Source organism: Leucoraja erinacea, chromosome 31 (genome assembly GCF_028641065.1).
Source record: "Leucoraja erinacea ecotype New England chromosome 31, Leri_hhj_1, whole genome shotgun sequence".
Lineage (NCBI taxonomy): Eukaryota > Metazoa > Chordata > Chondrichthyes > Rajiformes > Rajidae > Leucoraja > Leucoraja erinaceus.
Genome location: NC_073407.1, coordinates 20,373,410 through 20,401,324, shown reverse-complemented (window position 1 = coordinate 20,401,324; position 27,915 = coordinate 20,373,410). Strand labels below are relative to the sequence as shown.

Here is a 27,915-nt window from a genome sequence, read left to right as displayed (position 1 = left end):
GTTGGGAATTTGGAACTAGCGGCTAAGGAGGTGAGGGGTGCAGGGATAGATCACCAAAGGAATAAGGAGTAAGCAATTTAGAACGGAGACGAGGAAACACTTTTTCCCACAGAGAGTGGTGAGTGTGTGGAATTCTCTGCCTCGGAGGGCGGTGGAGGCGGGTTCTCTGGATACTTTCAAGAGAGAGCTAGATAGGGCTCTTAAAAATAGCGGAGTCAGGGGATATGGGGAGAAAGCAGGAACGAGGTACTGATTGGGGATGATCAGCCATGATCACATTGAATGGCGATGCTGGCACGAAGGGACGAGTGGCCTACTCCTGCACCTATTGTCTATTGTCAAAACATACAAGGTAGTCAAAAATGCTGGAGAAACTCAGCGGGTGAGGCAGTATCTATGGAGCGAAGGAAATAGGCGACGTTTCGGGTCAAGACCCTTCTTCAGATCCAAGGTCATCCACTTACATTAACTTTGTTTTTCCTCTTTCTACATATGCTACCCCCCTTGCTGAACATTTCCAAAATTCTGACATTTCCTGTTTCCAACAACACAATTCCAGCACAGTGCTTACTCATCTCCGTCATTTCCACTCCACTAGGCGGATCAGCTAAAATCAACAATCATTTATCACCCTTTCTTAGATGACCTTAACAGCATGCGTGTTCCTGGACAGTCTTTGTCTACACCATTTACCCTTTCTCAGATGTTTTCTCTCCCCTGTCAACATAAAATAACTTGTTTTTTCACTTTTCCAGTTACAATGAAAGGCTGTTGACATGAAATGTTAATTTTGTTCCCCTCTCCACGTATGCAGCCTTACTGGGTGAGTACCTCCAGCATTTGTTTCATCCTGATGCAGGTGATTTGCCTCGATGGTACGTTGATGGGAACTTGTATTGTAAAACGTCAAGGCTAATAAAGCAAATGAAAAACATCATGACAATACAACGATAGTTTATTTCTTCATCCTCCCCCACACAAATGTGAAATAATCTCAATATCTACCCCTCGTCCCTTGAGTTCCCGCTCTGTCGTCTCCCAGGTTTCTTCTCTTCGTGCATAGTGCAACATTTCTTTGTAGGTCTCATGAAATCTATTTACATTCTGTAAATGATAAAGGCAGACAAGAACCAATGTGATTATTTCTTACATCAGTGATGGATACTCAGATTCCTTCCCACCGTTACCTCTTTCTTGAAGCAGTCTAACTATGCCACCTTTCAAACCAACATTGCACTCAGTTGAACATAAATGCCTACTTGGAGTAGAGATACTCTGGCCGCAAGACAGAGTTTTCCTTCTACTTTGGGTTAGATTTACAGAAGCAGAGGAACAGTGGCTGGAATTTGCTGCTTCAGTGCTTCCCACTTACAATTTTAACTCTTGCTAGACCAAGTGTGAACCGTTGGGTCCCGTCCCTTCAACGCACGGTTGGGGGGGGGGGGGGGGGGGGGGGGGGGGCTGTGGCGTCACACACACTAACCACCCCCTTTGATATTATTCATTCGCTCCTTTTACCTCATCCCCCGCCCTATCCACTCACACATAGCCCCCAACTCACATGCGTGGCTAGAGAGAGAGGGGTGTAGAGAGAGAGAGAGAGGGCAGAGGCACAGAGAGGGTAGAGGCACAGAAAAGACTCTCTCCTCCAAAGAAGACCGGACCCGAGCGTTAATGTATAAAAAATGTCTAAGTATTATTGAAACAGTAATCAAAAATAAATCAACAGCAACGTTTTTTGAAAGCTGTCAAAAAGGGAAGTACCTCAACCTCCACTCACCTCTTCACCACCACCAGTAAATGACACATTATCTGTCATACATTTCCTTACATACAATACTACAAACTAAATTACTCATTTCCATATGCAGCAAACAATGTCATGACCAGTCTTCTAGCTATGTATCTCAGAACATTTTGGACCCTGTGCCCCAACCTTTTCAGTACACCAGTCTCCTCCTCTACAGAATACCCTCCAAGACGGCACTACTGACTTTGGTGCCTTCCCACACAGTGGGAAACTTTGGTTCTGCTGTGTGGGGATGTTGTGTGTTGAATTCTATAGTGTGTTGAGTCCTGTTTATTTTTATTGTATGGCTGTATGGGAATTCATTTCACTGTGCCATCTGGCACACGTGACAATTAAATTTATCTTGTATCTTGTATCTCTCTTGTATCTATGAATTGGTTCAATAATTCGTCACAATAGTTAGATGGCAGAAGGATAACCAGATATGTTCATATTATTATCTATCTATAGGCACTGGGTACAAATTAAATACTATTCTGTGAGGGGAGAGCGGCTGAAGAGAATGTTGATGAAGATGCATGGTGGAGGTGGGGATGGGGGAGGAGACAAGGGCAAGGGTGTGGTGAAACAATTTGTTAACCTTTCCTGCAGTTGACATCAGTCCTGTGATCATCTGCTTTCCAATTTCACTGAAGTATAGTCTATTTTCCTCTTCTTGTAGTAATATCTGTGGAGAAAAAAGGAATGTTTTATTAGAAGTTGAAACTGAATATTCTCCATGCAGATAATGTTACTCCACCGTGTAACACAATGAGAGAAAAAACAAACAGTGATACCCAGACCCAGAAAAGGCAAGAAAAATAAGCCCCTTACAGTTCATAGCTCCCGAGATTGAAACGAGTTTTAAAAAAAAAAGTAATGTTTTTCTTTAGGCAAAAGTAACATTCACCTTAGGTTCCTTCAGATAACAGTCAGGTGGGGGATGGAAGGTTGGAGACAGCAACAGAGGTTGGCAGGGGATAAGTGGAGAACAAAAGGCTGCAGATTCTGAAATCCAATAGGAAAGGAAGGTGATGAAAGGAACTGAATGAGGGGTGGTGGCAGTCGGGAACAACAATGGGAGGTGAACGGTGAGCAGGGGATCCAATGAGAAATGTGTGCGGGAGGAGGGAAAAGAAACAGGGTGCTAAGCGGCCTGGGGGAGCAAGGTGGGTAATGGGTATGAGAGGGGAGTGGCGCAGATAGGAAGAGAGATAAAGGAGGAGTGCAGTTACCTGAAATTGGAAAATTCCATGATCATACTGTTGGACAGTAGACTACCCAGCTAGAATATGAAGGTGCTATTCCCACCCTAGCAGTGGAGGAGGCCAAGGACAGAACACTCAATATGGGAATTGGAAGGAAAACTTAACTGGCTGAATGACCACTGTTTGGGTATCTGGATGGTGGTTAGCTAGGAAGTCTAGGGACAGTAGTCACACTTCCACCGGGGAAAGTGCCTGGGGAGGTAGGAAGGAGCAAACCAGGGTGTCACGGAAGTCCCTGCAGAAAGCACAAAGGGTGGGGAGGAGAAGATGTGACTGGCAGTGGGATCACATTGTAGCTGGCAGAAATGTCAGACATTTTGACATTCGCTATAGCCCTCCACCACTAAATGGTATTGAAATCCACAAGCACACTTCTCCCGAATTATTTTAATGAGCTTTAGTGACACTCTAGTTTCTTGGTTCTTCTTGGTTTCTTGGTCCTCCAAAATATTCCAAATAGAATTTAAACTGGAGGTGGTGAAGGGAGGGCTTAAGCCAGAAAGGGTTATTGGGAAGAAAGAGCTACTTTAAATTTAGTTGCATCTGGTTGGGTAACTATAGTTGGGTGGAGATTATTCCATGTTTTAATTGTGCGGGGGAAGAATGAATTGCTGTACACATCTGTCTTTGTAGCTGGGATCACAAATTGGATCGAATGCCCTCGTCTCTAGTTTCTGCAATGGGAAGCATCCATTCCATGTCCATTGAAGTAAACATCTATCTAAAAGATTGCAAAGTCTTTGATTGTCATGCTTAACTTTAATTTCTCGTTTTGCACGATAAAATATGCACACGTCCCCTTGCCTCAGAGGAGTGGAACTAGGAACATGATTAAGAAATATGCGACAAGAATTACAAACTTTAAAAGCTCTCTAATGGTCCACTTCTTCACAGTCATTAAGCAGATGAAGCGAAGCGCATTTTATTACAAGTTTTGGGGAAGTTTGCGTTGGCAAATTACGACAGGACTTTTCTCCTTCACCCATTCAGTAGTCTCATCAACGTTACCTCAAATGCCTGACGCACACAATGTAGTTTAGCCAGGAAATCCTCATCATTGTAGCACTCCAGGACCTCGGTTCTGAAATACAGATTCCCATCAGCATTGCAAAAAGTGACTTGAGAAACACATACTGATTGAAGGAAAGCCCCACTGCTGAACAGAGATTGCTGATAACCTTTGACTTTAATTTGCTACAGCTGATGATATTGAAGGTGTACTAAATGGATCTTTAATTTAGTGAAACATTACGTGGAATTTTACACTAATTTGTGCAGAGGTGTTTGCAGATACCATTCCCTAATTTTAAGAATGATTTGTCGTAGATGCTTCCATCAGATCTACGACAAATATTTTAATTATTTAAAACAGAATAGTTGACTAACTGCTGAATTTTGAGATTTGTAGTGAAGGAATCAGGAAATGACCAATGACCAGAATTGTAGGATCATGGGAATTTTGGGAGGATATATCAGGAATGACAGAGATGGTGGGGGAAATAGGATTAGGGGTTTGGGAAAGAGTGGTTGGAAAGCCATGAAAATGTTAGTCAAGAAAAAGTGGATTTCTGGTGCTAGCTTAAACCTGGGAGCAATCGGGGTGTTACTGACAATTACGTGCAACAATGTCAACATGTAGTATAGCTTCTAAATGCATCCCTCCAAACCATTTTGCTAAGCAACCTGTTGCCACTCGCTGCAAAGTAATAGAATGCCAAAGAGGTCCTGACATCACCCTACATTTGTTGCTTTCCAGGAACTATTTACAGATGAGAGGGTGGAGGCAAGGCAGCCAGAGACAAACAGAAATCATGTTGTCTCTTTTCATTTCACTGCACATCTTGTATGTGTATGTGATGAATAAACTTGACTTGACTTGATGTACCTGAACGATCGGCAAGAGACTCTGTCCTCCTGAACAACCCTCATGGCTTCCTCGTATAAAGCAGATGGTCTGGACAAGTTGAATCTTTCCACATCAAATGAAAAATCAAATAGCTGTAGATATAAAAGAAGCATGACTTATATTTAAACATTTTTTTTGCATGTTTACTTAAATGATGGAATAGGTCACAAGGCTCCCGAGTCTTCATTCCTCTTCCTCAGCTTGTCCTTCTATGTTCAGGGTTATCTGGCAAAGTCTGCAGTATCGTCATTTGAATCTGACCTGGAAGTTTCTGCCAGACCCAATATGCCAACAGAGAGCCTTCTCAAAATTGATTATATAAATGCAGGATTTATTTTAGGCAGTTTCCTTTCCCTCGCAGTGCATGTCCCAAATTAACTCCCACAACAGTAACCTGCAATCACTCGTGCTGAGGAGGAAATCCCAGGCTCAGTCTCTGGTGCGAAGGGTAACTGCAGAGCAACAATTAACATTCCAACCACTTAGTTTGCATTCTTCTTAAACTGGAACTCATCCAAAAACATTAATACCTGTATCTTAACTTCCATTTTTCAATGCTCCATCACTTGCTGCACTCACAGATCCACACTAACATCTGGTCCAGCAGCACCTAAATTTCTTGATTGATCAATACACATTAGGTACTGACTGATAGGGTAACAGCCAGTCAGACTTAGTCACCAACATAATCTGTGATGAGAGACACAAAATACTGGAATAACTCAGCGGGACAGGCAGCATCTCCGGAGAAAAGGAATGGTGACGTTTCGGGTCAGAAGAAGGTTCTCAACCCAAAACGTCACCCATTCCTTCTCTCAAGAGATGCTGCCTGTCCCATTTGAGTTATTCCAGCATTTTGTGTCTACCTTCGATTTAAACCAGCATCTGCAGTTCTTTCCTATATAATCTGTGTTGAAGTAGAACTAGCTGACAGAGAAATGGTGCAATGCTTCAAGTAGGGAAAAAGGAAATACCAATATTGCCTTCAAACATTAAACACTGTGTAACAGTCCAGTTAGCTGGAGCCAGTGATATTCAAGTTTCTTTCATAAAAGGACGCAAGGCTGGTATTGCTGCACTCAATTCCACCAAACAATGAGTAGCTCTTAAAAAGGTATCTGTGCAATTAGCGACCAGTGAGGAACTACACAGGTCATGAAATCAAGTCAGATCTTCTGCCTACTACTCTGGTGTACAAATGTAGCCGGTCATGAGGTTCATTGATCAAGAAAATAGACACAGCTTCTGCTGACAGCACTTGCACATGAAAACCACCAAAGTAGGAGAGAAATTGGTAGGGCAAATTACAAAGTGTTTTGATGCGTAGAGAGAAACCACTTCCACTGTCAGAAGGACTGGTAACCAAGTTCATGTGAAACTCAAACTTCTAGTTATTTGCATAATGGAACCACGTTTACTAAGAAGCTAAGCAGCCACCATAGGCAACAAGGGATGGACTGCAAAGGTTGAGCTACCTGGACACTTGGCTCCGACAAATGGCTGAGATATTAGAGAAAGTAACTAAGAATCAGGTTAAAAAGGGTAAACTTCCAGGAGGGTCTCAATGGAGGGTGCAGGGAAAGATAGCTGGAGGTAGTTTCCAAAGGGGAATTCCAGAGTTTAGGGCCAAGACAGCTGAAAGAACAGCTGCCATGGTGGGGCTAAGACCTAGTGTACTTACAAAGAAGGTAGCATTCAAGGGACACAAAAAACTCAATTGAGGGATTTAAATGCAAAGATAATCTGCAGCCTTTCCAAAACCAGCTTGGTAGGGGTTGGAAATACCAGAGCTCAAGACTACCTTGAGTTTACAGAAAGAGAAAACTGAGATAGAACAAGGAACAAAGAAATAGTGGACAAAATTAGAGTCACTTCACGGTGTGGCACAGTGGCGCAGCGGTAGAGTCGCTGCCCTACAGCGCTTGTAGCCCCGGAGACCCGGGTTCGATGCCGACTACGGGTGCTGTCTGTACGGAGTTTGTACGTTCTCCCCGTGGGGTTTCTCCAAAATCTTCAGTTTCCTCCCACACCCCAAAGACATACAGTTTTGGAAGTAAATTGGCTTGGTATAAGTGTAAAGTGGCCATAGTGTATTTATGATAATGTGCAGGGATCGCTGGTCGGTGAGGACTCAATGGGCCAATGGGCCTGTTTCTGCGCTGTATCTCACAGCTAAACTAAACAGTAACTAAACTAAACAGTAACATGATACAAACCAAGATTAAGCTCACCTCTGCTGCTGAAACAAACGAGTCGTCCGAACTCACAGTGATATCATCATCCAGATAGTATCTTGCAGATTCCTCTCGATAGGGAAGATCTAGTGGACCAACACACTCTGGGCAAATAGAAAATTGGAAAGGTGTCCACTAATTCCCATAACAAACCACTATAATGACATAATCTGTAACAATAGAATATTCTTTCCCCACCTTCCGAGTAGGAACTTACCAAAATCAGCCAGCAGGCTGTTTGAAGGCACGGTCTCCCCAAACTCTTCCTGCAATCGGTAGGCTCGATGAAGTAGGGATTCCAGCCTCTGTGAAAACTCCTTTCTTTGGGATTCCTGTTTAATTATTTGTATTTTAAGATTCTACATTTATTTAGTTCGTTTTTTTCCCTTCTTTGATCTCAATTCCATGCCCCCGCTGCCATTTCCAGCCACCCCCAACCATACAAGTCAAAACAATATCTAGGGATATAAATCAATGTAATATGTTTTGGTACTGATACCAAATACAAGATGGGTGACTGTGATCAAGCAGAGGTCAAAGATGCCGCTGTCAATCAATACGATTGTTCATTTTAGTTCAAATGATTTGTTGTTTAGCACAAGTTGCTGAAGTACACAAACAAAAGGTCTCAGTTGATCTCAAACATGATCTATGGTAGGATACAGAGACTCATTGCTAAGATGCGATACGGAGATGTGATTATTTTCCATATCGTATCTCCGTCCGCACTGCGGCCTAGCATCGTGGAGCTGCCGGCCTTTGCTGGAGACCAAATTTTGAGAGCTCCACCGCGGGGAGCCTACGGGACTTGAACATCGGGTCCCTTTGCCAGGGATCAACCTCGGAGCTCCAACCGTGGGTGCTTGCGGACAAAAAAAAACACGGAGCTCGCGGTCTCTGGTCAGAGAGCGACTTCGGGAACTCCAAGCCGCAGGGGCTTTGACCGCCCCCGACGCGAGTGTTTCGATCGTCCCGACATTGGAGCTTTGACCGCCCTGACACGGGGGCTTTGACCGCCGGCTGCTGGAGCTTCGAGCGCCCCGACGGATGGTTCGACTGCCCCGACCGCGGGAGAATAAAGAGGAAGAAGGTTGGATGTTTTTGCCTTCCATCACATAGAGGAATGTAGTTGTGTGTCTTGTTGCTTTTTTATCGTATGGCTGTGTGGTAATTCGCATATCACTGTACCTTAATTGGTACATGTGACCATAAAAGACCTTTGAAACGTTTGAAGAAGCGAAGAATCAATCAGGATTCCTGCCCTGACAACAGGCATGTTGGTGTTGAAAGACCCCTCGGCCCACAAAGTCAGCGCTGGCTACCAGAGCAATCTTATTCCTCCACCCACTACCCAATAACCTCTTCTGTGTGTACCTCACAGCCATCCCCGGTCCCATCACTCGCTCCAGGGCTCTTCGGATAACTCTTCCGTTCCTTTTCAGAGGAGCTCGATTGCCGCTGGGTGAGAGCGAGCTCCCACTTCTGCAATGCTTCTTCAAACAGCGCCATCCCTAATCATTGAATAGAATTCTGCGTTACAAAATATGCAATTAGAATACGGATCATTTGGTTCAACTAGTGCTTTCTGCTCCACTTGAACTTCCTCCCACCCCACTAGTTTTCCTACACCAGCATACCCTCTCTATTATTTTCTCCCCGGTTCACAAATCTATGCCATGTTTAAATTAATCTATGCTATTCACCTCAACTGCTTCATGTGATAAGATAAGATATTTTTGGCCCTTATTTTTGCAAAGTAAAGCATTTGCGAATTTAAGAATGGTCAATTAATATTATTTGCAGGGTCTAACAATTAATCCAAAACTTAAGATTCCAAACCACCTCTCTCTCAATTATTTCGTGAGCGTAGAGTAATCGGTTCCTTAGGTTCCAATCAAGCACACTGAATTGAGAGTAGCATTAATTGATTTTCTTCACCCAGTCTCTTTTCTCATCAGCCAGGGAATAAAGAAAAGAATCACTCAGATTCCCAAACACACAATCTGGTTATTCAAGATAATAATATGTCAAAATAATAATTCATGTACTTTAAACAACTGCCTGTTACCTGCATGCTTTCGGTTTCCATCTATGAAAGAAAAACAATTCTGAACCTTGTATTAACTAATCAGTTTATTAACTATAAATTCTGGGCCCAAGATTGGACAATACAAAAATAGTAGAATGGGAGAAAAGTCTTGCTGACGGATCTTGTAAAGTGTGGAATAGATTCCTTTCCAGCTGCATGTTTTTGCATTAATGAGTTTTATTATTTTTCCAGTCTTTCTTCCCACCCACTGTCTTGTAGGATTTATGCATAATTCATGTTTTGTGTGTTTGCCTCCAATGCTGCTGCAAGCAGGATTTTCATTGCATCTGTGCCTCACTGCACCTGCTCATACTACATTATACCAGACGTGACTTACCCTTGACTTGCTAGAGAGGTCTCCAACCTGGACAGATATATGGATGTGAAGGGTTTAAGAGGACCATGGGCCTAATGCAGGCAAATGGGACTAGCCAAATATGCCAGATTGATCGGCATGGACAAGGTGGGCTGAAGAGCCTGTTTCCATACTGTATGGCTCTCTGATTATGGCTTTTATTAAAGACTAAAGAAGATAGCTCTGTTTATGCTACTAATGTAACTTTTAATGTACCAAAGGGAGACAAAAAACAATTCATCCAAGTAATGATAATCTAGAGTGCATTGGCTATAGGGTGGTGGGAGCACAATTTTCTTAAAGAAAATTGAGTGTAGTGTTAAAAAAGAAAATTGAATTTTGTGTGATGAGTGGGGATAAATAAACAGCTCTTTAAAAGGCCTGGCGCAAGCACACTGGGCAGAATTATTTCCTTCCATGAACTGGTGATCAAAGAGCAAACCAAACACTCAGAGATGATCATTCAAGCAGAACTCATCCACTGTTTATGTCTGGCAATCAAATCTAGTTTTTGTTTAAAAAAGGATCCAAACATTAAAAATGCATTAAAAATTGTAAATAGATTTTTTTTTCTTCCTTTAATGCAGAAACAAATAAGTTGTGGCTACAATATACTTAGGCTCGATCATTAAGTCAGCCTATCCAATCTACCTGCTAATGCATCTGTCCATTGATTCAAGTATAGGAAAGTAAGATTTGATTGCAACGAAAGCTTCCTACCCATAACATACAGGTTCTCAGCATTGGAATCCTCTGCTGTCTCATTCTCTTCCTGAACTATTCCAGCTTCCCACGCTTCAGTTGGCGAGCCTGGACTTGGCGAGTTTGCTGGTCGTACCTTTCAGTTATCATTTAATAAAAGAAATCCATAAATACACATTATAAATGACCAAAGTGAACATTTCTTACAACCTTTATAAATGAACAATTTTACAGAACAGGAAGCAGTCATTTTGACCATTATAACAGCTGTGACTCTCTGTGAAACATACTCAACTGGTCCTACTTCCTCCCAGAAATGTTTCATCTCCATAAGTTAATTGAAAAACAATTTGAAATTTTCCTTACGGATGTTAGACTGTGTGAAGAGCTAGATCGCCTGCCTAGCACGCTGGAGGAAACTGCGCTGAGTGTATCGTTACTCTTACTTCCTGGGCTCTGCACTCTTCTAGGGGGCGTTGCTGCAGGGATGAGAGACATCAAGACAATCAGTCCGGCTGGAGTCTGCACACTAACCACCGTACAGTTAGATTAAATGAAACAAAGAAAATACATCTGGCTCCTTCACATTGAGAAATACATAACCCATTTGATGCCTTGGTGAACAAAAGCAAAAGTTACACAAGTGAGAGAAGCACAGATTTTCACTAGTGTGGGGGTGTTCTTTACATTGTTTTTTAAAATAAATGTATTCCCAGCATGTTATCACCTGCACTGATTTGATCAACAGAGGAATCAGTGAGAAACATTGCAGGATATTTTCCTTTCACTTACTGTAAGCCAGGCCTTCCACAGGTTATGAATGCCCGATTAATGAACACCCACACATATGAACAAGGTCCCATACATGAGAGTGGGATCAAATGGGAATCAGTCTTTAAAAAAAAACACAGCCAGAATATTACATATAACCTCCTCGTGGTAATCTGACACTGTTAATAAGAACACAGGCTGCCTGCTTCTCGCGGGCAACACAAAATAATTTACTTTGGAAACTGACTGGGCAATTGGTACTTGGGCAATGATACTCTATTAAGCAGTGTAACATTCAAGGACATCGCAACCAAACATTGAATGTGGGACATCCCAATTCTGGACGATTGTAACAAGGCAGGATAAGACAATAAATAAATATTCACGGTAATTGGCCCTTTTTGAAACTCTCAAGATGAGATCGGGAAAGGCATTATGAGGCTTTCTCCTGCATTGACACATCATTAAGGATATATTCCTGCCATGTATTCAAGATAGGGCGATTATCAATTAATATTCTGGCTGGTTGCACACCCAGAGAACCATCAACATTGTAACAAAAGTAGTACATTTCGGAATTTTGCCCTCAGAACCCCTTGGACCAGCCAACAGTATTTGAATATTCAATGAGATGTTGCCAAATGGGATGTCCTCCAATTGTAAATATAAAAGTCTGCACAGTTTACACTCAAAATGTTAACGAATAAGTGCTTTTTAAGTAGAAGCTCTACTCAATTGCTTACTGTTATCTTGGTGAAAAGTATGTGCTACAGAGTGACAGGAAAGGGAAAAGAGAAGATAAAAAGATTCTCTGAAGACCTACTTGTGTGAAAAAGATCTTTAACATCAACCAGTTGCAGCCTCCAGTGATTTATTCAGTCACAGCATCATTCTTTCTAATACAATACATCGAGTGATTTTGCATACTTTCTGACTCAAGGATAAAATCGACATATGGACATCTGTAAAAATGAAAGCCATTTGCAACCTAAAGAGGATCTGTATTTATCTAATGGTTTCCACTATCGTCTCAATGTTTAGGCTGGCTCCAGAGAGCACGCTAGATGAAGGGAGGTGTTTCAAGAATATTGTGGGGCTCTTTTCTTTTTAACAAATACCCTTTTCAGAGGTGGACAACAAAAGCAAGGAATCATCATTATCCATTTCACTTACCCCGAGAACATTAAAAATCATCCACCTACCAGGGAAGATGTGGAATTACAGTAGTCAGAGTAAACAGACAGAATATTCACTTACAGAGAATGATTAGTGAATCATACGAGTTCTTGCAATAATTTGGGCGATTTCAAGTACTATTTTTCATATACGTACCCACAAATCATTATTTTATCAAATTCAATTTCACAGTATGGTGGGGGGAGTTCAAACATAATTGGCCAGGGATGGACATCAGCATGCAGCAGTAGAAAGCAAATATACAAAATAAAAAGTTATAAACACCATGAGAGCAGAAAGTGATACAGTTTTAAGTGCAAGCAGAATAAGACTGTGCAAAAAAACAAAGGCAGATTCAGAAAGAATGCCAACACACATAGTACAGTGAGAGAGATTAGAGCTTTGTGGGAATAGGAGCTGGTGGTGATCAACGAAACACAGTTCAAAAGGAGAAAGACTAGAAAATTAAAACAGGAAATGCTGGAAAAACTTAGCAAGCCAGGCAGTGAGCATGGAATAATTAACAGATAACACTTCAGATCGAAGGCCCGTCATCAGAAAATCCTGGATGAAATGAAAAATAAATAAATAAAACCGTTAGAGTACAATGAAGAATGTATCCTTGTTCTGGAAAGAGAATGGATGAGTGGATGAACGGCAGAATTAATTTAAATTTAACAAAAAGGCACTGTCTTGTAAATGAAACTATTGTTTTGACAACCAAACGTGAAAAATAGAACAAGTCTACAGGAAAATGAAATGTGCAAAAACTACAGAGTAACAGTATTGGGGGACTTAAATTACCCCAGTATTAATTTGTATAATTTTCGAGAGGTTAGGAATTTCTGAAATGCATTCAGGAGAATTTATCTGAGGAGTACATTAACATCCCTACAACAAAGTAGGTATTATTATATCTGGTTGTGGGAAATGAAGTAGGTAACATTTTGGTTGGAGATAATCTAATCACAGGTTTGGATTAATAACATGTAAAGGCAAAGACATACCTTTGGTGTACCTAATTGGTTAAGGGCCAACATAGGGATTCAAGCCTGGGTAATGTGGAAGGAATGCTGTAAACTGAAGGAACCACTGTAAAGGCAGAGTGAGCAAATTGTCTGTAGGAATAGCAGATAAGATTGAATACTGGTTGGGGTTTTGTAGTCTCAGGTGATCCAACCGCAAGAGAAAATGGAAACTTACATGAAAAGATTGTCAGCAAAATGAAATAGGATGCGGCACAACACGCAAAAGACCAGAAGAACATAAGAGGTGATATTTAAAGGGTCATTAACCTTATTGTTCACAAAGCAGAGAACAAATTAATTTTGACCTGTAACAGTGACTGTGTCATTTTCATCTGCAGGTCATAGTGTTAGTAAACCTGGAAAAAGTTGCAGTATTAGTTAACCCTCCTAAATTGAATTACCCAAAAGAGTTAAATGAATGAAAGCAAAAGATATCACAGGACCAGCCTTGGTGCCAGTACTATATGCAGTGGCTGAAGATGGAGGTAGGAGGACAAAGCCCTGTATCATCACCACCATCCTCCCATCCCAACCCTCCTCTGTAAAGGGAGATTTCATCTCTCTAGGACATACTCCACTACATTACCTATCATAAAAAGAGGGAATAGTGAAGTAAATGAGCCTTTTGAAACTGAGATATACTTAAAATTATCTCAGCATCCCAAGAATCCAGAACAGAAAATCTGCCAATCTCGCTGTTCCCAAGTGTTATCTCGATAGTTCTGCAACAAAGTGGACCACTTGGATACTAATAGTATCATTTATCACAAAAAAAGGTTAGAACACAAAGTGCTAGAGTAACTCAGCGGTCAGGCAGCATCTCTGAGGATGCCCATGTCCTCCAAAAATGCTGCCTGACCCGCTGAGTTACTCCAGCACCATGTTATAACGTAAGATTCCAGCATTTGCAATTCCTGGTATCTCCATAAAAATAGGTTAGTTCCTTTTGGAAGAAAGTACAGAGGTTTGGAATAAATAAACAAATAGGATGACTTTTTACCTCTCCTTGAGGGTGCAAATTTCCCCAGAGCAGGCAGCTGAGCCTCCTTGCGTTTTTCCGCATCTTGCTTTTTCCTTCGCCGCCTCCTCTTCAGCTGGTGTGCTGTCAGGGCCAAGGCCACTGTGCCCAAAGCAGTTGCAAAAAGAACCTTCTTCAGCCCTGGAGATAGCTTCAGTTGCGAAAAGATGGACTTCAGATGGTATCAAAAAGAGACTTTTAGAATTCATCATTGCATTTTACATAAGAACAATAAAAAAAATATTTAAACCACAGAAATAAGCCATTCAAATGCCTCATACTTTTCTCTAATCTCCCTTCAATTTTTCTTCACTGGCTGGGTCATCCACTACATCTTTCCTTAATAGGAATTACAAGAAAAATGTGACATATATAAAACATTAACACTCCAACCTGATAAAGGGTAACAATCCTAGTCTAAGTAAGTGAGGCGAGGAGGTAACTAGGCATCCAGCTAGGATAACAGTGAATTTAACAGCTGGGTTTTTATTCCAATTCAGTGGAGGGCTAATGATGTGATCATGAGCTGTGCATCGAGCAACCCATCTAAATTGACAAGCAGCACAGATGCCAGAATGCAGGGAAAGCAACGCAAATCGGCAAACACAACTGAGACCAAATGGTTTCTGACTCTCCAGGAATTAAACTGGGAAATGCACTAATTGGCAAGAGATTCTTATCCAGGAAGCCTTGGTACGTACATCTGCCCTAGTTCCCCGGGATTCTTGAGACAATGAAACAACACAAAGAAGTTCATATGTATACAGCATCTTTCACTTCATCAGCATTTAAGTCACTGTATATCCAATGCTCTCCTGGGTTGCAGGTATGTTCAAGATCTACATCTGAGTTTGGACTCAAAAACCTCTGGGTTAACATCAATTAATTCTCACACTTTGCCTGAAGGCAACAATCCATGCTGGGCAAAGGCTACATTGTCATAAAATACCAGTGCATACAATGGTCACGGAAGGCAAAGGTATAAAGCCGAACATTTGTGATTACAACTGCTCGTGACTGGAGATTATCAGGCATACTACGAGATACAGTAATGAGTTCTACTCTGTATCTGTTGTCAGTGAGGAAACAGGGGGAACCACCAGAGAATGAAACTGCTAGAGAATCAATCTATACCATTGGTTTTTCATTCCATTTTTCTTCAATTTATTGCTTCTGACAAAAAAGTATAAGCCATGTTCAAATTTCCACACGTAAAAAACCCCATCCTAAGTGGTTATGCAGAGACTGTCAAAGGTTCCAGAAGTCTATTTGAAGTTATCATCATTTAACTGCCTTGATAATCATCTCCGTTGACAGGCAATTAAGGATAGATGACAAATGCATGTTTAGTTAGTAATGTCCACATTACGCATAGTGGAAACAATTCCCCATGCAAATATCTAAATGCAATATAGTCCTTTTTGTGAGCCTACTCCAAAATATGCTAATGAAAATGATTCAAAGAAATACATTGAAAAATTATTATATTTCGTTTGGTTTTATAATTAGTATTGAAATTTAAAAGAAATGCACAAAACATTCATTTTTTTTAAAGTTTAAATAAATCACACATGCACAATAATCAAGTAGGCAAGCCAAGTTTCTTAGATTAATTTGATTACATTTGAAGCATTTAAATATAGATTTCAAATGACAAACAAAAGTTGTGGTAGTCATAGAAACTTTGTTCTAAATAAATAGCAACACTCAACTCCGCTGCTAACTTGATAGTAACTGTCAACACTCACATGAATCAGCAACTCAAGACTCACCATCTTAATGGAATTATAAAACCCCACTGTAAATCGGCTGCAAAAACAAGTGAGAATTGCAATCAGAATTTTAAAAATTAAAAATTGAGCTGTTGAATCATGTTGACTTGTAAGTTCTCAATGATATGCAATAAAGCCTATTATACAGATGGTCTATTGCCTCTGTAACTTGGGTTTGAATCCAGCCAGTTGCTGGTAAGATTAAATCTGTTTTTCTTTCTTTACTTTGAAGGTTCTTTGTGAATGTCTTTGGACAGACTAAATCCAGTTCTATGTTTGGAAATCTCAATTAAGAATGACTAATCTCAGTTATGTAAAAATGGAAAAGGTACCTTTTAGACACCTTTGTCAAAACAGAGTCTGAAAGTTTTACACAGTGTAAAGTGCATGAAGGAATTGTTCCAGCTAAACTATAGGCTGTTAGGGTGTAGAAGACCGTTAGAAATTGGAACTTGAACAAACTCAATCCATTAGGAATACATATTTCAAAAGGTAAATATGTATGTAATATGTAATATAGCCAATTCATTGGCTATATTTAAGAGGGAGTTAGATGTGGCCCTTGTGGCTAAAGGGATCAGGGGGTATGGAGAGAAGGCAGGTACAGGATACCGAGTTGGATGATCAGCCACGATCATATTGAATGGCGGTGCAGGCTCGAAGGGCCGAATGGCCTACTCCTGCACCTATTTTCTATGTTTCTATGTAAAAGGCTGCAGACAAATTACTTCAGCCAGCACAGGTACAATGGCCTCCTTCTGTCTACTGGTGCTTGGAAATAAATCCATGTGCTATTGCTACTATCATCTCCACTCCTTTTTTTGATGAGTGCAAAACCTCTGCAACAGTTAAATTTGATTTATTCTCCACATTAACATTACTCAGGCCAGAAAGCAGATGAGAAATTGTGAGAAAACGTGACATGGAAAAGAAAAGCGTGTGTGTGCACATGCGTCATTTACCACCTGCCGACACTCAGAAGGCAGCTTCACATGTCAACATTCGGTCAAGCAACTAGAAGGTAACTAAATAATAATTGTAGTGGCTTGATTAGATTATTAATGGAAGAAGTTCCATCAAGGAGACAATTCCAACTGTAAATAGGTGGAGGGGACTAATAGAAAGTAAAAATGAAAAAAGGGAGAGTACTATATTTTTATAGAAACAATGAGAAATGCCTCACATCTGTGTTTATCTCAAGGCTAATTTAACCAGGAATCCACAAGGATTACACAGAAAAAAAATCACAAACTGAAAAATCTGCACATAATTATATGCAAACAGATAATTCTACTCTGCAAAGTGTACAAGACTCATGGTTAATGCAGGGGAGATTAGATAATACATTTTGCAGCTCATTTGTGTGAGTGAAAAACATATGTTTTCAGGTTTGTGCTGCTTCTGGCTAGGAACCCAGATGAGAGATAGCACCTGGGTTGCAAACACACAGTTTCTAGTAGTCAGCCATTGAAGCACATGACTACACAGAAACAAAGTCAGTGAATCCAAGTCAAAATAGATTCCTCAGCCAAGGTGTTGGAGGAGTGACCTTGTCATTCATTTAGCTACTAGTGAAAGAGAACTACACGTTTAAATACATCCTATTGAAAGTGTAATATCACATCTTCCTCCTGCTCATCTATTCCAAAACTAAAATTTATAGAACCATAAAAATAAATAACAACAATTAACTTTAGAAATTGTGTTCCAGATACAAGAGCATCATAAACATAACAGAATTGTTCGGTTGGTCTTATGTTATTTTTTGTTTTATCAAATGCTTGCAATTCAAATTTGGCAAACTAAATTAAAAAGCAATCCAAGGTGACTGGGCTGGACACTGGTGCCCAAAAATAAGAAAATAAGACCGTGGAACTTAATACTGCAAGATATGGCCGAGGAAAATAGTAAAGACTCAGAAAGGTGAAACAGAATTAATAGAGAGACGATTGAGTTGAAGGATTTCTCATTTGGATCATAAAGTGAATAGGATGGGAGAGAGCAAACGTGGAGTATTACCTTCTGTGGTCCATTTCTATGCTATCAATGCAACAAATTCAAAACTGCACAAACCCAGAAGGACAAGATGAAAGAGTTATCAACATGAGCCATGTGGATTTTCAACAGAATTAGCAGGAAAAAAAGTCTTATGCATCGTTATGGAACTTTGGCCAAAAGTACTTAAATAGATCCTAATTCTGGCTCAATTTAACACAAAACAAAACATAGGGTCTAATTTAACAACTCTGAAAATTATACTGGAACGGAGTTATTAAGAGATTGCATCACGAAGGTTAGAAAATGAGAAATGGCTACTTTCAAATAAACATTTTTGAGTAGATTCTAATTGATATTTCATATTAAATGTTTTAAAGTATTAATTGATATCATACAGTTTGAAATACTATTTGTAACATTACATAATCTATGATCAGCCAAATAAATATTGCTTGCAGCACTAATTAGACCGTGCATCCCTTCCCCATTCTAAGTGTAGCATCTCACTAGTTAAAATACATTCCCTAGAATTTACAGTAGAGTAACTAGCCTTTAATGAAAGTTCCTCTTTTTACGTTCCTTGCATCTCATCCAATCTCATTCCATGTCAGCATAGCATTTTACCAACTTTCTTTCTCATAAACTTAGCAAATTTGTCCAAGAATATTTTGTTCAACCACTCCTTGTGATAGCAATTTCTAGATATTCACAGCACTCCAGATAAAGAATTCAGGAGAAACTGCTTTATTGCATTTGTTAGTGACTATGATACGTCACTGAATCAAAAAGATCCAGTTCTGATACTGGTCTGTGATGAGTTAGTCCGACACAACCTCATATTAGGGCAACAGGCATGGAGCTACTGTAATTGTCTAACTGTTAAGTGTTAGAAGAGAACAATTAACCTGGCATTAATGAGGGTGGAAATTCAGTGCAACTGGCTGCAATATCACATTTGGAAAATCTGGTATTTTTAAGAATTTAAATCATAAATACAAAATTAAGTAAAAGTCAAAAAGGTGAACTTGGCGTACCTACTTCAAAGACAGAATCATGCAGGACATGCAATCCAACTGCGAGGACAGGTGACGGCACAAAATCAAGACTTCATTTGCCTTTGCCCACCTCGAAAATGGACGGTAGAAATGGAATTGTCCCACTGGATGTCAACATACCTGCCCAAATGTAGAGTACAGGAAAACTGGAATCTCAGCCACAGTCATCGCCAGGGCTTGGATAAGGGATACCCCGTCTGTTCTCCTCAACGACATTGTGCACAGTGGTTAATTGTTCCTGTATGTCTGCAAAGCAAGCATCTGGTTGCTGAGATTTTTGTGCAGTTACCATGGACCAGCAAACTGAGATGATTGGGTAAGTATGGGACACTGTTCGTAAATTCTGCATTGGAAACCCAATAGGTGAAATGGGAGGTAGTGATAATGGCAGAAGACCTACAGTCACTCTTCACCTTCCTTCCAATGTCAACAGTTGGGCTGCTGAATAATGTAGGCTGTATAGTAACTATCATAGGATATACTATCCTTATGTATACTTACAACAAGATTAAGATCTGGTTTAATTTCAATATTATTAAAATTTTAGCTTTCTTTCATTTATATGTAGTTGTATACAGCTAGAAGCAATCAAAAGTCACTCATTACTGACTTAAGTCAGAATTTGGATGATATTTAGAAGCAGCTTTGTCAACAAGAATGTTTAACCTGGGGTCAACAGTGTTCCTGATAACAAGGAAATGGGTATCAACAAACAGCAACAATCAACAGATTTGTTAATAAAAGATTTGTTAATAAAATGAATTGCGACTCTCGTCACATGTAGCACCAAAACACCAAAGGTTACAAGGAGATTGTGAATGAACATAACTTCAGTGTTTTTTCCACAATTCACGTGGTGACAAGACCAAATGGCCCAATAAAGACGAAAGCAGAAAAACAGATATTATTGTTTATTCCTCCAGACTTTTGTCGATTTTTGCTCAGTTGAGATAAATAACAAGTTCAAAATGTTGCAGATTTGAAAGAGATTACGTAGAAGGTATGGGCAAAAAGCTGCATGGGTCTCATTCAAGGACATGGAAAGATTTATTTTTTTATTTGACTAGTTAGGATTAAAAGGGTAGTCAGGTACTAAGCACAAGCAAAGTCATTAATTTCAACTGGATGCTTAAATTGCAATATTCCTCTTCCAGCGCACATGCAAGAACCTCTATTGACTCGTATGACTTTACCAATATTTCTCAATCAATATTTCTTCCTGAGCCTTACCTAACACAGTCTGATGTAGTGCTCGGGAATTTTTAATTGTGAAATTACAATGTCCTTTCACAACCTCTGAATCAATTTTTCATGGATTCACTGGTGTGACTGGTGGGCAATGTAGACTAGCCCAGAACTGACCAATATTTCAAGTCATACAATCAAGTACGTGTCTAAAAGAAACTGTCCCATACTTCAGTTAATGGAGCACCAACATATCATGCATCACTTACCCCTCTTCTGTTGACAATGAGAAACTCACCATAAACAAGATGTGAAGCAAATCTTTATTAGTAAGGGCATCAAAGGTTATGGGGAGCAGGCAGGAGAATGGGATTGAGAGGGAAAGATAGATCAGCCATGATCGAATGGCAGAGCAGACACAATGGGCCAAATGGTATAATTCTGCTCCTATGTATTATGATCTTTCAAATACAGATAACCAGTTCAAGGCACGTTGGGAGGAATTGTGTGCTTGACCTGGATTGGGGCAGCACATAAAGACAATTTTGTAGAGCAGTGGCAAGTTTCTCAAACGAGTCAGTTTATTCATGGCCTTTACAGTACATGCTGGGCTGATAATCCAAATTGCTTAATTGATTTGCAGCTCCCACTGCCCTTTTATATTCTTGAAACACAATAGTTCCATGCAGATTCTATATTTATGAAATAATTCAGTGATCAATGTTCCTTTCTAGATTTTCATCTGTTTCACCGCCCCACCCAGAGTTATCTTTAACCTTCAATTCCCTGTTATTTACAAATCATTCTGTGTTAAAAAGTGACTTTTCTTTTCTTGTGATCGGTTTTATTGCCCTCAGCTTGGTTTACAACCTCCTAGGTATATTTTTACCCCAACTAACTATGCCTTGTAATCGGAACACTTCCTAAATCTATTTATTGCTCTTCTTAAAATGACCTTCGCTATGTTGCCTTGCCCGCGATCCTTCCCCAGTATGAAAACGCTTGGGTTGAACGTGTTATATACATGCCCAAGTTTCTTATGTTATTCTGATGTTGTTATTATAAGAATTTCCAATATCACAGTACAAAGTGGAAAATCAACAGCTCAGCCATATCATTTATTGAAACTGCTTAAGCCAAAGGTATAACCAGGAAAGAAGATTTCAAATATCCATATCCACCATTTCAAAAGAATGGTAACAAGGTTCTTAACCTATAATTCTCCAATCCAGCATTATTTGTACATTTTCCAATTTTCTGCATAAAGGCTTAATTTGTAATCTGAAAATGTTCAGTAGTCTGACTCATTGGGCCACAACGAATAAAATGTATGTTAGACACAAAAAAACCTGGAGTAACTCAGCGGGACAGGCAGCATCTCTGGAGAGAAGGAATGGGTGAAGTTTCTGGTCAAGACCCTTCTTCAGATTGTATGTATAAAATGTTCAGAATAAAATGTATACTCTTTTTGAGTCATCAGAATGGAACACCAATTGTCATTTGTCCCATGCCTAAATTGGTTAAAATCAGGTAATCTACCGTGAAGGCTCATGGTTGGTCACAAACAAAGTTTTAAGTAACTTGTTGCTGAAATTAATGCAAAGAATGACATTAAGAAAATGTCCTGAGTATACAGTACCTGAAACAAAGTGCGAGGCTCACTTCCCACAATCACACCAGATATCTTCGGCCTCAGGGTTGGAGGAATTCAGATCATGGTTTGACAGAAAATAAATGCTAGATGCTGTTAAGAAAAAGAATCAAAAATATTTATCAAGTGGAAGAACTGTTACAACTTCTAACTTTTAAATTCAAAATCCAACCACGAATATAAAGAAATTAGATGCTGATGTAAAGATCTGAGGAACTGCTGCTGGAAAAAATTGCTATTCCTGTTCTAATAAAACTGAGTTACATTAAGTTCCTTGTAGTACAGCTAGCCAAGGGATAATAATCTTATAGACGTGTGTAAAAATCACGACGGAAATTGATAGGGTGGATGCAGTGCTTCTTTATCCAGGGGAGGGGAATCAAGAACTAGATGACATGGGTTTAAGTGAGATGGGAAAAATGTAATAGTAACTCGAGGAGCAACTCCCTCACTCAGAGGATGGTTGGTATTTGGAACGAGCTGCAAAATACAAATGAGTTGTAGCCTTGGCTGGGTTTCTGATTGGAAGCTGGTTCCTCGCTGTCTGGAGACTCAAGAATGAGTTACTGTAGCCTCAGGATTAAGGTTGGCCCATAAAAGAATGAAATAAGTGTTTTTACCACGCTAAATGTGCAACTGCACCCCTACCCCCGCTGCCCCCCCCCCCCCCCCTCCCCTCTACCACCACACCATACACCCACCTCACCAACTAAGTTGTGAACGTTTGGAATGATCTCCTATAGGGCGATTTGGCTAATCAGTCTGTGAAAATAGTCAAGACTGAGATTAAAAGATAGGAATCTGAGGGGCATCTTTTTCCCACTCAGAGGATGGTAGGTATATGGAACCACCCGCCACAGGAAATAGTTGAGGCAAGTACTATAACAGCATTTAAAAGACACTTGGATTGGTACATGGATAGGAAATGGATAGAGGGAAATGGACCAAGCACAGGCAAATGTGATTTAGGCAAATGCCCTAATAAAGATGGAGCACCATAATGCAATCACATGCACCATTAACATAGAAGAAAGTTGTCTTAAATGCTTCACCAATATGTAACCATACAAGAAAAGGACGTCAAGTCAAAGGAGGAAATATTAAAGAATGAATGTTCAAATTTTTTTTTTTTAAGTATGGTTTAGGGAGGAAGTTCAAGAGCATTGGGCTTCAACAGATCATGAAGAGACCACCAATGGAACTGTTATCTACTCAGTCCAATATGAAACAGGTAAAATATTAAAATATATTACAAAAATCAAGAACTATGTGAAATTCAAAAATAACACAACTACATAAGGTAAAAATCAAAAGATGAAAATCTAATAATACTTAAATGAAACCATCTACCCCTAGTTGTAGGCTCCTGCTAGCTGGTGAAGCTACACTGATGTAATTCAATAAAGTAGCTCAAATTGCATACCGAGCGATGAGATGCAAATGTCAACTGATCCCCATTCTTTGATGCAAGATGTCTGACATTGTAAAAGGAGAAGGTCAACTACCTTCCATTTGTTATAATTTGCCTCGAGAGGCATATCTCACCTCTGATGTTTTCATCCCAATCTTCAAAGATAAGGGTTTTGGCAGTAACCTAACACAATTCTATGGCTCTGTCAGCCTATCTCTGTGCCATTCAGCTCCTGCACCAAATCCCCCTTCCCCCTCCCCCACACAAGCAAGCACCCAGTTACTCATTGCATAAAACACCTTGAACTCCATGTGTCTGAAGAAGAATCTCAACCCGAAACTCCACATAATTTATTTTCTCCAGAGACGCTGCCTCATCCGCTGAGTTACCCCAACTATTTGTGTCTGTCTTCGGTTTAAACCAGAATCTGCTGTTCCTTCCTACACATCCTTTCCAATTCTCTCTTGTTTGACTGCAACAAAGCATCTCAGACATTTCCTACTTTAAAAAGATTTTGTACAAGTACAAGATTTATTTTATGCTACTATTTTATTGCAGCGTAGAATGCTCTGCGACATGGAATTGCTCGAGACACCAACGTATCCTTCAGGGGAAAATGGATAAACATTTATTTGAATTATTAACAGAATGACTAAGAACTGGAGGAGGGCAATTAGCTCATGTAAAAATCACCAGGTACAGAAATAGAATAACCTCCTTTGGAGCTGTTCCACTTCTGTTCTTTTTTATTTCTGGTGTTTTGCATCTACCCTGCTCAAATTTGGAAGTAGGGTGGAGTCAAAAGTCAAGACTGTTTAACTATCAAATGTACCAAAATAGCACAATTAAATTCTTACTCGTAATAAGGGAATCTTAACTGGGAATTTACAAAAAGAGAAAATAAGGAGGCAGCTTGTGACCCTGGCAGCAGAAGATTTTGTTCCCTCTGATGATAGCCAGTTAGCTTATTTAAACATTGAAAAATTAATTCCTGTAAATAGTTTGGTATAAAATCTGTAAGTCTGCAAATCTGACAGTAAAGGGATCAAATAACTGAGCAAATGTGGAATAAAGAAATCAGACCCCAGACTGATGCCATGTTAATTTTACACAGAACAACAAATCACTGCACGTGTGCTGGGGAGGAACTCAAGGGATTTAGATATTTTATAAGTAGCTCTGAAGACAAGCCTGAATAACTCCCAGAGCCAGGCATTTCCCAAGTGCATACCCAGCAAATGAACATAACCCTGACCAGGCTGCATTACGAAGAATTGTAAACAAGCTTTTGATAATACTACTGCAAATGCATTGCTGCCTCTCTGCAAAACGTCAGGCAAATTCTATACATGTTTTAAAAGTGTGCTATTTGCCACACTAAGTTGCTATATTTTGTCCTTACTGACCCAATCTCATTATTAACATCATTTTGCGAGTAATTTTATAAAATAACACTCCCTTGATGTATTTTACTGCAGCAGTGAATTATAAATGAAAGTTTCCATTTTCTGTTTCGGTCTAGGAAGCAACTGCAGATGCTGGTTTAAACCAGACCCTTCTTCAGACTGGAGAAGGGTCTCGACCCGAAACGTCACCCATTCCTCTCCAGCGATGCGGCCTGCCCCGCTGAGTTACTCCAGCTTTTTGTATCTATCTTCTGTTTCTGTCTGTTTACTGTGCTAATTAGACACAAGGAACTGCCAATGTTGGTTTCCAAATGTGCTGAAGTAACTTAGCGAACCAGGCTGCATCTCATAAGTTCCTATGTCATAAGAGCAGAACCAGGCCATTCGGCCCATCAAGTCTACTCCGTCATTCAATCATGGCTGATCTATCTTTCCCTCTCAACCCCATTCTCCTGCCTTCTCCCCGTAACTCCTGACACCCGTACTAATCAAGAACCTCTGGAAAACATGGTGGATTCAACAGAGAATAAAATAAAGTTGAGGTCCATTGCATATTCTCCAGATATGTTGCCTGACCATCTGAGTTACTCCAGTACTTTGTAACTAAATTAGAATTACTTAATTGATCATAGCCACTTGGAGACATCCAGAGGTCATGAATATAATTTTACTTGTCAATGTGCTGTAGCAGATTGCATCTCAGGTACATCCAATAATGACCAAACACATCTGTACAAACAACCCAACTCCTGCTGGGATTTTGATACCGACCTGAGCAGCAATTTAAGTTCAGGCTAAACGCTGCAACCTTGTAATCCACTTGCTGACCGCACATATGATGCCGAGCCAAATGTACTTGAAGCACACTAAAAATATCATTAATCATTCATTGCACTTTAACCTGGTGCCTTTTCAAGGCAATGTGCACAAAACATCCAGGAACTTGGAACTCAAGAGCAACCCAGCCAATTAGATGATAACCACAAAACATAGTGTCACACAAAAAGGATTAAAGGAGAAAATGTTTGTGGTGAGTTGTAAGCCATTCATCTCAGACACAAGCCAGACGTTCCTGCCACAAACATCGTCAGCTGCTTGGTCAATTAGCTTACTTCAATCATTAGGTTAGAAGTAGGATGCTCACTGACGACTGCACAATGTTTCAGAACCATTTGCAACTTCTCAGGGATATGATGCAGTCCATAAGTAAATGCAGCAAGGCGTAGACAATATCCTGGATCGAACCGATAGGTGGTAAGTAACAGATGGTAAGAAACAGCTATCACCCCCGGACATTCAATGGCATCACCATCACTTGGGCTGCACGGTGTCATAGCAGAAGAGCTACTGTTTAACAGCGCCAGAGACCCAGGTTCGATCCTGACTACGTCTGTACAGAGTTAATATGTTCTCCCCGTTACCCGAGTGGGTTTTCTCTGAGATCTTCAGTTTCCTCACACACTACAAAGACGTACAGGTTTGTATGTTAATTGGCTTGGTGTAAATGTAGGTTGTTCCTAGTGTGTGTAGGATGGTATTGGTATGCAGGGATCGCTGGTCGATGTAGACTCAGTGGGCTGAAGGTCCCGTTTCCGCGCTGTATCTCTAAATTTAAATTCAACTAAACTAGTCAATAGTGCTTTATTTGTCGCATATGCAACTGCAGAGTGAAATTCCTTTTGCAGATTTTACACATGTAGGCGCCACCATTTTTGGGTCCATTATTCAAAGTCCAAAGTCCTGTCGGCCATCTTTGTGCCCAGGGGCGCCTCCTGTACTGAACCTTCCACCAAGAATTACCCTTGACCAGAAACTGAACTGGAGTAGCCATATACGCAAGGTGACTACAAGAGCAGGTCCGACACTAAGAACACTGCAGTGAGTAACCCACCTCCTATCTCTCCAAAGTTTCTTCACGAGCTACAAAGCTCGTCAGGAGTGTGATGGAATACTCTCCACTTGCCCGGAGGAGTGAAACTTCAACAGTGCTCAAGAAACTCAACACTGTACAGGACAGCCTGCTTGCCCGGCACATCCCATCAACAACGTTCAGTAGCAGCAGTTTGCACCATCTACAGGATGCACCCACCATGACTCCTTAGACAACACCTCTCAAACCCATAATTTGGGTGATTGGGTAATTTGTGACGTAATGTATTCCTTACACTGTTTATGCAGGACTTTTGTGTGCGCCCATACAATTGCTCCAGAAGCAAACTCTTAGATGTAACAATGCCAAGCTGAATGCTCTTTCTATACCTTGAACAAGAGGTAGAGATTCCAAGGGGGTCACATTGATGCTGCATTTCAAGATGTTGTGCGTATACTTGAATCAATTCCTCTGTCCACCTGGCAATCTCTAGCAATGGCAGAGTACTAAAATAAAGTTGCTGCATGCAAACTTGTCTGAAGAAGAGTCCCATCCTGAAACATCACCTGTCCATTCCTCCACAGATGCTGCCTAACCCACTAATCCTCCAGCACTATGTTTTTTGCTGCATGCAAGCAAGCTGTCCCCTATCATATGTTTCAATAGCAATGCTTCAAAAATAAAAAGGAATTTGGCAGCTGAATAGTTGTTTGAATATTCCAAGATTACAAAGCCACTTCAGAATACATCTATTAAAAATAATTGTAAACTATACACCAAGAACAGCATAGATTCATGAAGAAACTATGGTTATTTGAAGGAGCCCGAAATATTCTGGTTTCCTTCCTACTTTCTCTTTCGCAACTAGGGGAAAACGCACGTACAAACCCGTACATCTTTGGGATGTGGGAGGAAATCAGAGAACACGGAGGAACCCCACACAACAGGGAGGACTCCACACAGACAGCACCCAAAGTTACAATCAAACCTGGGTCTATAGCACCTTTGAGGCAGCAGCAGCAGCTGCTCTACCAACTGTGCACTCCCTAGAATCTGGAGTTAGTTCCTAGATTTCTATTTTTAAGCAGCCGATCTAAAAAAAATGCAAATATGAAGGTTCAACGAGGTCAATGGCAGTGGACAGGATATTCAACGCATACAAAGCAGTGAACTTCACACCAAAGAACAGATCAACCTCCCTCAAAGCTACCAGTCACTAGATAAGAAAGAA

At 40.3% G+C, this 27,915-nt stretch overlaps 1 protein-coding gene across 4 annotated transcripts in view; it reads right to left on the bottom strand.

The window, feature by feature from the left end:
• The window catches only part of miga2 (mitoguardin 2), a 34,961-nt gene that overhangs the window by 6,676 nt on the left and 370 nt on the right, over nt 1-27,915 (bottom strand). The window contains exons 2-14 of one of the 4 annotated variants that reach the window (XM_055660250.1): nt 21,986-22,090; nt 19,282-19,407; nt 16,109-16,145; nt 14,319-14,508; nt 10,710-10,822; nt 10,362-10,479; nt 8,572-8,708; nt 7,415-7,529; nt 7,195-7,301; nt 4,943-5,055; nt 4,066-4,138; nt 2,391-2,477; nt 1,006-1,104 (exon numbers count right to left, since the gene is read on the bottom strand). In XM_055660250.1, coding sequence (XP_055516225.1) covers nt 1,006-1,104; nt 2,391-2,477; nt 4,066-4,138; nt 4,943-5,055; nt 7,195-7,301; nt 7,415-7,529; nt 8,572-8,708; nt 10,362-10,479; nt 10,710-10,822; nt 14,319-14,508; nt 16,109-16,111 — 1,155 coding nt within the window. In that variant the 5' untranslated portion in view covers nt 16,112-16,145; nt 19,282-19,407; nt 21,986-22,090. The remainder of the gene's footprint in view (nt 1-1,005; nt 1,105-2,390; nt 2,478-4,065; nt 4,139-4,942; nt 5,056-7,194; nt 7,302-7,414; nt 7,530-8,571; nt 8,709-10,361; nt 10,480-10,709; nt 10,823-14,318; nt 14,509-16,108; nt 16,146-19,281; nt 19,408-21,985; nt 22,091-27,915) is intronic. The other 3 variants (XM_055660251.1, XM_055660247.1, XM_055660249.1) reach the window with 3 other exon arrangements.